Here is an 11355-nt window from a genome sequence, read left to right as displayed (position 1 = left end):
AGCTAAAAAATAGTAAAAAATGCTTAGTAATTTCTTTCTCTTTTTTTTTTTAATTTAAAATATATGTCAGGTTTTGTTTTTTCCTCTTCTCTGGCATAAATAAATACTTTCATATATGCAAATGAGGAGAAAATGTGGCCTCTTTCAGCAATAGTAACTATCTGCCTGTTGCTACCTTAAAATCACAGCAAACACATCTGGTAACTGCCCTTTTCTCATGTTTCCACTAGTTTTCAGACTTCCTCTTGTGGTAGCTTGAGACTGCGCATCTGGATGTTTTAAACATACAAAGGAACTGCTGGAGCAAGCAAAAGGGAGCACGGTGCTCAGAGTCAAGATGTGCAGATAAGCAACTGGTGCACTTTGCAGCTAAAGTAACGGAGAGACAGTGGGGAAAAGCTTTTTTCCAAAGAGGAGAGCACAAGTTTAGGCAGAATGAAGACTCACATTGGCCGTGGCTTCGTTTTTAAAGTACTATTCGTCCAAGTTTATCTTTTTAACAAAACTTTAGCCGCTCCGTCACCAATCATTAAGTTTCCTGGAGACAGCACTCCCAAAACAGACAAAGAGCTAGCAGTGGTAAGTGTTGGTTTCATCTTTGCTTCGGATTTCTATTGTTGTTTCATAAGCAGATGTTTCTTTCTTGATTCAGCTGAGGCTAAGGAATGACTGTAGCATTCTTTCCCTGGAGTCTCTGGAAGTGCTAGCTAGCTAGCAAAGGTATCAGCTTTCAAAGGTTAAAACTGGAGCCAAGTAATGTTTTCTCTCTTAAAATTTTTTAAGCCAGCGAAGTCAGCTTTTTGGGGTTTTTTTTCCCCTTAAGTCTCAAGATACAAAATATTTTCATGAAATCATCATGATTATAATAAAAAAAAAATTCATTGGTAAGAAGGGAGAAGGGCAAGTAAGAGACATATAATTTTTTTACTTAAATCAAGTAGAAGTGAGGGTAGTCGAGACTCCCTTAATGTATACACAGCTTTAAGAAGTGTGTTTTCCAGAATGTTTACTGTGGGTTGCATAAACACTACTTTAAGGGGCACTACAACTGAAAGCTGGCTCGAATTTCAGAAGCCATTGTGACTGGTTTTGACTTTGGAAAGCAATCTCACCGAGGTTTAAAGAATTTTTTTCCCCAAATCCAATCTGGAACAAAAAAAGGAGTTTGTATTTCTGTATATTAGCAAATTATAGCTCTAACTCTACAGTATTTTATTCTAATCTTTTTTTAGCCCTGTGGACGTTCATAAAAGTGACATTATGGGGAAGTCCATTTAAAAAGAGATTGAGATGGATTATCCTTATTTTAGCATGTAAATTATAGACTAAATTATAGACTAATTATTTCTCTTCAGCAGTAAATCCATTTTAAGGATGACTGAGATAAATTATTCTTATTTTAGGACACAGAGACTTGAAAGTTGGTCACTTTTCTTTAGGAGTTTGTGTGCATCTTGGGAAAGCTTGCCAGGTTAAAGAAGGTCTGGGGGAGGGTACAGAGAGAATTTCCAGTTGGGAGCTGTGTCAGAAAGTTTAGGAAAAACAGACCCAAATAGGGCATTCCTCAGCTGTTAACAAAACAAATTCACCCAAGGTTTTGCCTTAGCAGCACAGTAGCCAAGAGCTGGGGGCAGGGGCAGTGCATTAGGGAGAGGAGAGTGGGGTCCCATGTGCCCAAGAGCAATTTAACCACTCTAAGAGAATCTTTTTTCTTAGACACAGCCAGGCTTTTATTCGATAACTGCAATCCACATCTCCCCTCATCTCTGTTTCTTTCAAACAACCTATTTATTATGTGTACTCAGAGGAAAATTACAAGCTGGTTTCACACTGCAGTCCCTCTTTGTCTTTCTTGGGGCATTCTTGGGCAATGCTAACTGGCTGCCCTTCCTCACGCCCTCCATCAGGACAGCCCCAACGCTCAGCATCAGAACACAAATTGCTATGTTGCAGCTGGACCCTGTTTCATTAATGGGCTGGATCAAAATTCCAGATCACCACAGCTCCCTGCTGACTCTGAGGAAACTGCATTTCACAGCCTAGGCCAAGATGTGGTTTGCATAGACATTACATTTTCTTCAAGATTCTCTCCTCATAGAACAGCTGATCTTGGTCATTTCTCATCTCCAATAAAATCTCCATTTTAGGAAAAACTGAAAGGGGTTGGTGAGCTTTTTATTTAGAATCCTAGCAAGTAAAATTCTTCACCATGCCTCAGTTTATAGTTTTGATTGTATAGCTTGCTCCCAAGCCTAAAATGGCAAGAGCAGCAGCCTGGTTCTTCAGTCAGTCCTGATGTGCAGTCTGTATTACACTGGCTACATCATTGGGGGATGCAAGCAGAAGCATAAGAAAACCCATCAAATTACATGAAATGCAAATTAGGATAAGAACCAAACTGGCTTGTTTGATTATGCTCTCAATGCAGTTCACATGATTTCTACCAGGCCCTATTAGCTATGTGTGGAAAGCAGCTCAGTGGAAGCAAAGATGAAGCAACTGTGTGTCCTTCATTTGCCAGTCCCCAATGGAGAAATAGCACATCAGAGGTCACAAAAATCACGAAATCTAGCCATGGTCTGTGCTCAATCATGATGGATAGAGGACCTTCTGAAGGAAATGGTGTAACATCTTGATTAAATCCTTTTCTGAGTAATCCCTGAACCATTTCCTATGCTGGGCAGATGAGGTTAGCCTGGACTTTGTGAGGAAGGTGGTGAAAGCTAGGCTTGACCAACTGCAGTTACCAAATATCCTCCGCTTTATTTTGCTGGTGTTGTGGTTTTACCCCCAGTCTCCTGGGTGAACTTAAGCAATTAATTAGACACATGAAACAAGGTTTCTCTTGGGAATATTTAGTGGCACAAGAACTTAAATGTGCAGTCATTTCGTCAGGCTTCTTGTAATCCTCAGTTTGAAATAGTTCTCCCTGATAGTCCTCATATTTTTTTGGCAAATATACCTTTACCTTATTCAGATATTTTCCTCCCTTGGACTTGTAGTTAATACCTGGGATACAATACCTGAAGGTGTTTTTTCCTCAGCTGCAGACTGTTTTTAGTGGGAAGATCAGGAACTTGCAACCTTCCTGTCTCACAGCACCATTGCAAGGGCATCCCTCAGCTCTGTGTAGTGCCAAGCACCCTTGTGGGTGCAGTTTGAGAATACCTGCCATTTCACATGGCTTCTCTTTCACAGGGGGGCATAAAACACTGTACACCCATCCTTAAGAGAAGGGGAGGAGACTTTTGTGGGTGTTATTTTAGGAGATGAAAATTATGTGATTTTTGCTATCTTTTGGGTCCCTTATGACCACTCTTTTTTAATGAGAAAGAACTTTGTGAACCGCCACCACAGCTGTATCAGAAACATCAGTCTGACCATAATGTGCTGGAGCATTCAATGGAGTTTTAAGTATGCAAATATTGATTGGCTGCAGTGTCCAAGCAACTGAGATGTTACCAAATACCTTCTTCCTCAGTTCTTTGCAATGTTTGACTCAAAAGCAGACACATCCAACATTCAAACAACTCTGTTGGTTTGAGTAAAGAATGAGGTTTTTCTTTGCAATCAATGTGGTCTCATTTGTGGGGTTGCTTTGATTTCTTGAGAAGTTTCTCAATAATGCAGATTCTTCCAACAAAACATTGCACAAAATCTAAAACTGTAGGCAGATTTATACATCATAAAGAAACAAAAAAAGGCAAACTCATTTTTACTTTTTAGTCCTACATTAAAGCTCTATGCTCTAATAACTGAAAGCAATTCATTAAGTAAAGGTAATGGCTAATAATGGAAATTATTTTTTAATTAGCAATATCATGTGATCAAGGATGCTTTGTGTCAATTAAGAAGATTCTGCTGGTCCCTCACTTACTAGTAATGGTAATTTTTAAAAGAAAACTTGCAAATTACAGAAGGAAAGCTAACATGGAATTATGGTATTTATTTATTGATAATGATTAACTATAAATTTTATGAATTTTAAAGTCTTTGTTCTGTGTTTTTTCCCCAAGCAATACCTGAATAAATACTATGGCTGCCCAAAAGACAGTTGCAATTTATTTGTCCTGAAAGACACGCTGAAGAAAATGCAGAAATTTTTTGGGCTTCCTGAAACAGGAGATCTGGATCAAAATACTATTGAGACAATGAAGAAACCCCGCTGTGGTAACCCTGATGTAGCCAATTACAACTTCTTTGCAAGAAAGCCAAAATGGGAAAAGAATCATATAACATACAGGTACAGACTGGTAATGGTGGGTTCTGTTCACTCATACCCATAGCACTTCCAAGAAATAAGGAAGGCACTTAGAAATGCAGTAACTGTTTAGAGGGCTAGACAAAAGTCCTTGAGTTAGAACCCCCATGTGTTTGGATAATTACCAAAGGCTCTAACAAATACCTCTGTCATTTCAAATTGTAATATATCAGGAAGAATCATATCAACATCAACTTTCTGGTTCTGGTTGAAACTGAAGAGATTTTGGGTTTACTCTTTGCTCTGCAGAGAGCATCCCAAGGGGGCTGGAGCAGGAGTCTCTCACCTGCCCATCTGCTCCAGGAGGACCAAAGTGCTTATTGATTGCAGAGGCCAAACTCTCTTCATTTTGCAGTCCTAAAAACGAGATTATTAAATAAATTTTAAAATCAAACAACTTTTGATTTCAGACACATACAAACATGAGTTTCATCAAGTAACAAGTTACAACTCTTGCAATAAGTTTGCCATGTTCTAATTTCATCTTCTTCTGATGAGTTAGGGGCCAATACACCCCTCATTGTGGTAAAAATCTCATTACCTTAGGTGGCCCATGAACAACATTTACCACCAATGAGAAAAACCAGCAGATTTGTTGTGGCTGCTTGACTTAGTCAGCTGTTCCCTCACAAGTTTGGACTCAAAGCATCTCTTGGGCTGCAACTAACTAATAACAATGAAAAAACCTGTGGCAGCTCTCCCAGCCCCTACTTGCTGATGTTTCCTCTGAATCTTCCTCATCCTCCTTAGGCACAAAGCAGTTTCTCTCACTGTGCACATTATCTGTGCTGCAAGGAATTGGAAACTTGTCTTTACATGGAATATAGCAGGTTATACTATAAGGCACTAAGAAGTCCAATTAAAACGTACGAAGAAGAAGAAAGCAACACACTTAAGAGTTTGTCCCTTTCCAGGTCAGGCCTCCAGCTTTGTCTTACGTGCTTTTTCCTCCTATTTCCCCATCTATCTTATTGCCAATGTATCCTACACACAGATAAAGGATTAGCATTCCACAGGGATTAAACAATATATGAATAGCAACAAAGGTGAGGGAGAAGGGCTGTTTTTCTGTTCTTATTAAAGAGAAAAACAATCCAAATTGAAACTCAGAATGTTACTGAGCTCCTTTTCTGGTCTCAGTGCTGATGCACAGCCCAGAATGTTTTGTGCAAGGCCCACTGCCATCCAGGCTTTACAGCCTCTGGGTTTATAATTTTCTTCTTGCTGCTGAGTCAATTCCAAAAGAAAATAAACAGTAAGTGCCACATCTAAACTCATCTCTGAATCAAAGGGAGGTGTTTAGGTCTCAGTGTTACCTCTTAGCTGGTTTCACTGCTGAGTCTCCTCAGTGTGCTGAGCAGTAAAGAGCTAATGCAGGGAGGATGTTTGTGTGTTACTTAACTGTTGCTTTTACCTCTAAGGATTATAGGCTATACCCCGGATCTGGACCCTGAGACAGTGGATGATGCCTTTGCTCGAGCCTTTCAAGTCTGGAGTGATGTCACACCACTGAGATTTAACCGGATACACGATGGAGAAGCAGACATTATGATTAATTTTGGTCGATGGGGTATATTTTTCTATTTTTACTTATGTTTTTGGTTTTGTTCCTGTCATTAATCCTCAGTTTAAAATGATCCACCCTCAATAAGTAGCACCCATGAGCCTTTCTGGCAAGCCTTTTCCTAGTTCACACTTGGCTCATACAAGCTAAGAAGATCTAATTTCACTAAGACTTTTTCTTATACATTAGAAAGAGAGACAGAAGTGTTTATACAATATCCTTACACTATATTTATCTTTCCAAAAGAGAATTGCTAGGGGCAACATTTTATTTTTAAATTTACAAATCAGAAATAGAGCCGAGACATATTGGTACAGATCTTCAGATGGTGTGAGCTGGCTTCCTGCCACAGAAGAGAATGGAATGCCATCATACCATTTATTTATAGCTCTGTATATCTGTTATTTATAGTTCTGTATATCTGTTTTCCAGTGATAGTGGTGAGGGTTCTAACAGATTAGAGCTTAAAAAATGTATTTGTGACTTCCAATTTTGACTCCATAGCTGGTTTCCATTTTTTTAGCATGGTAGAATGCAAGCTTTCAATGCATTCTTTGATCTTGAAGAATTTAAAATATCATAAGCTGAACTATGGTTTGAGTTCAGCTGATGATGGGTGACTTGATTCATTTTCATTGTGCATGTCTTCTCAATTACTCTTGGTTTCCCCTGAAGGAATTTTTATGGCTTTTCAGTGTAAACATGGAACATTTAACTTCTTCTGGATAATCACAGAACTTTTAATACAAATGAAGATACTTCTGCAGCCGATTTCTTGGGAGGTAGACTTTGGAAGTTGAGTGAACAGTTCAAAGAATAACTGAACTCTTTGTAAAAGCTTTCATTTCAAGCTGGTTTTCTTTGCTTTAGCTACTGATGAGTTGACCTCAAAAGCTGCAGAGATTCTGTACACTCAGGACTTCAGATCCTCATCCAGACTGGCTCGGTTTGCAAAAAAAAAAAAAAAAAAGTCTACAAAAGCAGAAGTGTTTCTGCTGGTTTTAGTACTTGGCTATAGCCAGCTAAGAAACTGTGGGCAAAGAGCTCGTTCCACATTCAGTCATTGCTATCACTGTACTGCAGGCCAGATTCACAGGGGCTGAGACATCCATGAGGTTTCTTCATTTTTAACCTTTCTTTTAAGTAAAGGGTCCACTTTGAAATAAATAGGAGGTGCAGCACCTGATGTAGGTCAAAATCTTGTACTTCACAACCGAAGGGAATTAACTGAACTAGTATAAGGAGTGACACCAGCCTGAAATCAGTGTAACAGAGGAGAGAATCAGGCCTGTGTATTGAGGGCTTCTGTTAAATGCCAAGACATCAGCCCAAAAGACCAGAAATGATGCAACTGGAGATGCTGGCAGCCAGCTTTGATGCACAGGTCAGTGTGGTGGGAGAGCTATGAATACCAGGGCTATGCCCGTGCCAGCCTCCTTTCCCACAAGTGGTGAACTTCCAAGAAAAGCCTGCAGTGTAATAGCAGCAGAGCTGCTTAACCTGCTGCTGCCCTGTGAGCTGCAGTGCTTGAAGGGAAGGAGGAACAGGCTCCTTCAGGGCTAAGAGCAGCAGGAGCAAGCTGGTTTTCCAGAGCTCACTGCTGAGACAGCCAGCTGTGCCTTCCTGCTGGGGCAGTGAGTACCCCACAAAGGAGAGAGCACAGCAATCTCTGCAGGCTGCTCTTTTCTGCTGCAGCTAAGTGAAATCTGCCTTTACTTTCCAATCTTTGTGTTGGAGAGTGCTAGGAACTACCTGAAAATATCCCTCATACACAATATTTAAGTTACAACTCCCTATCAGCCCCCACCAAGAAACAGCCCTGTATGTGCAGTCACACATCTCAGGTACAATACTTCACTGTTCTTCACAATTTTTGATTTCTTTCCACCACGCTTAGGAGATACAAAATACCATCCTGTGACAACTGCAGTGCTGACAGCTCATGTTCTTTGTAAGAACTGGCTGCTTCTCTTCTGGATCAGTCTTGCTAGTACAAACCAAACCAGTGAATTCACTCACTAAAGTATTCTGCTGCTGTCTTGGATGGGAAAGTACACATGATAATCATCATTCATGTAGAGACTCTGCCTGAGGTCATTGGAAACTGCTCTTTGTTGTCTGCTCACTCCTGCAGAACATGGTGATGGCTATCCCTTTGATGGCAAAGATGGTCTCCTGGCTCATGCCTTTGCACCAGGACCAGGAATTGGAGGAGACTCCCATTTTGATGATGATGAGCTGTGGACTCTTGGGGAGGGACAAGGTACCAGACTTTTTCATGTTTCAGAACATATGGCCTGCTGGCTGCTCTGTTTTAATGCTGCATTAAATGCTTTCACTGACTGTCAGTAAATATTAGGAGGTGAAAATTCATTTATACAATTTTAAAATTCTGCCATTAAAAGAATGCTATCCTTAAGTCACTTATCTATGCATTAGTATATATTCCAGCACCAATACTGTATTCATAAGACTCCATGGGACAAACTGAAATAAACCCCAGGACCTGGGTGTGTCTGTGTTTCCACCCTGTCCCCCCTGCTACAGCAAATGTCATGCAAGGCCCATTGGAAATACCAAAGTGGTTTATGAGGCACAAGGCATGTTCAGCTCATGTTCAGCTGCTGCCTGGAACCTTTGAAACTATACTGAACATTTTAGACTATATTACTTAAGAAACTAAATTACTAAATGTATTAACAGCACCTTTTTAACTGTGCCTTGCCATAGTAACAACACATATATTTTTCTGGGCTGATGCTAACGCTTCACCATGAGTAATATCCATGGAATTATTTTAAAATTACCAGTTTATATTTCAGCTATGATCATCTTGCCAATAGGGAGACCAGCAGCATATTGAATTTCAAAGTGGAAATTCAGACTGCATTTCTATATCAGTACCTTCCAGGAAAAGAGGATGCCCAGAAACTGTATTTTTTGTGTCAGTGGGTGGCTAATTTCACCACTGCATTTGTTCTCCTTGTAGTGGTCAGAGTGAAGTATGGAAATGCAGATGGTGAATATTGCAAATTTCCCTTCTGGTTCAATGGCAAGGAGTACAACAGCTGCACAGATGCAGGACGCAGCGATGGATTCCTCTGGTGCTCCACAACCCAAGACTTCGATGCAGATGGGAAATATGGATTTTGTCCCCATGAATGTGAGTAGACAATGATTCTACTGTTTTTTTCCTGGCAAACTGTTTCCTTCTTCTTTGCTCATCCACTTCATCTTGAGCTTTTCCCACTTCCTTCCCTTTCAGATAAAGGAATTCATTTCTTTCAGTATCATAACATACCAGTATCTGTACAAAATTATTACAAGTCCATGAAAACTAAGACTGTACTTAATTTCTACCTGCTTGGAATATGAACAGAACTCTCTTTCACAAGAATTTTATTTCATATTAATTTGCAGATTAGACAAAGTATATAATGTATATAGCCATATATGCATTAGATACTTCATGTAGCCATAACTTTTTTAAACTATACACATGATTATCATTATTATCTTTCAAGTGTATATATGACAATATTTTTCCTGCTAAAACAACAGGAACACATATTTCTGTGTTTGAAAATCTTGATGAGTCTTTACAGCTTGAGGATATAGCATTTCAGCGAATTTATTGGTATGAGTGGTAATTTCATCTCCTGTACATCACACAGGAAACCTTTAGAGAAGCAATTAAGTATAATTGGCTGTAACCTACTGAGCTAATTTATCAGCAGTGAGAAGAGTAGAGAAGGTAAGGTGCTTTCAGCCACCCATTCCACCTCCTGTTTGCTGGTTCCTAGCACATATATTAACAGCCATTCCCAGTACTGCAGTTTCCCACATTCATATTTTTTCCCTTTGTACATAACCAACTATTAGCTTTGAGGAGGGTTTCATCAATCTTTACCTTTCATATCAAGGCCTGGGTCACTAAAACTCCTGCCTACTACCCCTGGGTCATAACAAATAAGAAGAGAGTTTTGAAAGAGAACAAACCAGAAAGCAATGGTGCTTTTTTCAGATTCATGCTAATCCTGCTTGAGACAATAGCCCTAAACTTACCTACAATATTATGGATACATGCAGTCAGTACAAGGAAAGAAATGCAGTTTGCTGAAAGAAAATTAGTGATGCCTTAAGCTAACAACACATGTTCAGGGGTTTGCCAGCCCAAGAGTGCACGAGTAGAGCCCAACATGTCCCAGCACACAAGTCCTGTCCCATGTACCTGTATTAATATGTATATGTCTGAAAAGAAATGCATTTTTCAAAAGTTTGCAGGTATGTGTACATAGGAAAAGTTCAAAACAGGATTCCCTGAAATCCTGTTGTAGCCAAACACTGCTTGACAAAATTTTGGGCTTTTTCAAGCAAGACCATAGAGTTTCAAATACAAGATTATGTGTTTTCTGCATCAGGATGGTGGTGGTTTCCAAAGACAATCTGTTCTAGAACATATCAGTCTTCTAGCCCTAATGTGGTAAAAAGTTATTCTTTAATTTCCAACCCCCTAATTGCCTGTTATAGATCACATTTAGAGCTGGGACCTACCCTGGTGACAGCTATTTATACAGCTATAGAGGATGAACAAGAAGGAGTATGAACTTTATACAGACTGCAATTAATTTTTTTAAAAGTTATTGTTAGTGGTATGACTTTCAGAATATTTACCTCAGCAGGCCATAAGTGTGCACATGCACATAACTGCACAATCTTTTTCTTTTTTTTTTTGTGAACTCTCCTTCATTTCCCACCTTTCCCCAAATCTCCTCTTCCTCAGATTAATTCTTTCAGCCAGAAAAGATAAAAATTTGGCTCATTTCTTTAGAATACTGCAAGCACTCAGATACAGTCAGAAGGAAGCCCAGATTACAGGCAGCTGGAGAAATGGAAATCCACATAGCCTGACTGATACACCTTTGTGACATCCTAAAGTTATGTGAGGCTGAAAATGTAAGCAGTGAAGCACTGTCAGAGAGAGCTGGTTCTGAAAGTGAAGTTCCTGGGAATGCCAGCGTCAAGGTTTCTGAAATGGAACAGAAGGGTTTCAGCCTTTTGTTTCTGATGTAATTGTTTTGCAAGACCCATGAACAGTTATGCACAGATGTTTCTTATTAAATGCAGAGTGGCATTGTTCACTCATTATTCCAAGGCACCATTTGCTAAACCCCAGCTAATACATTCAGATAGGGGAGGATTTACCTCAGACACTCTGTGTTGGGGGCAACATTCCTGGTTGTTGGCCTTTGTTTCTCTCATGCTTAACTCACTGAAGTTAGTTTCAATTCTTCTCATTATAGAGCCACAGTGCATGTATGGAAACATCTTTACTGCTATGGTGCTGCACCAGGCTTCCCTAAAGTTAATCCCAGATCTGTGCCCAAGTTTGTAAACTGATTGAACTAGAGTTTGTCAAAGCAAAAGGTAAAGCAGAAAGTTATCTACCTACTACACAAATCTTACACAGGTGTGCTGAACTTCTCCTTGGGGATCAAGAGATCTTGATATCTCTCATTTCCTAACTCCA

At 39.7% G+C, this 11355-nt stretch overlaps 1 protein-coding gene across 1 annotated transcript in view; it reads left to right on the top strand.

The window, feature by feature from the left end:
- Nucleotides 1-255: 255 nt before the first annotated feature.
- Nucleotides 256-11355, top strand: part of MMP2 (matrix metallopeptidase 2) — a 29196-nt gene continuing 18096 nt past the window's right edge. The window contains exons 1-5 of the mRNA XM_030955768.1: nucleotides 256-579; nucleotides 4017-4243; nucleotides 5683-5831; nucleotides 7960-8088; nucleotides 8815-8988. Coding sequence (XP_030811628.1) covers nucleotides 436-579; nucleotides 4017-4243; nucleotides 5683-5831; nucleotides 7960-8088; nucleotides 8815-8988 — 823 coding nt within the window. The 5' untranslated portion in view covers nucleotides 256-435. The remainder of the gene's footprint in view (nucleotides 580-4016; nucleotides 4244-5682; nucleotides 5832-7959; nucleotides 8089-8814; nucleotides 8989-11355) is intronic.

Source organism: Camarhynchus parvulus, chromosome 11 (genome assembly GCF_901933205.1).
Source record: "Camarhynchus parvulus chromosome 11, STF_HiC, whole genome shotgun sequence".
NCBI classification, from domain to species: domain Eukaryota; kingdom Metazoa; phylum Chordata; class Aves; order Passeriformes; family Thraupidae; genus Camarhynchus; species Camarhynchus parvulus.
Note: the sequence above shows the minus strand (reverse complement) of the source record. Positions and strands in the feature narration are given on the sequence as shown.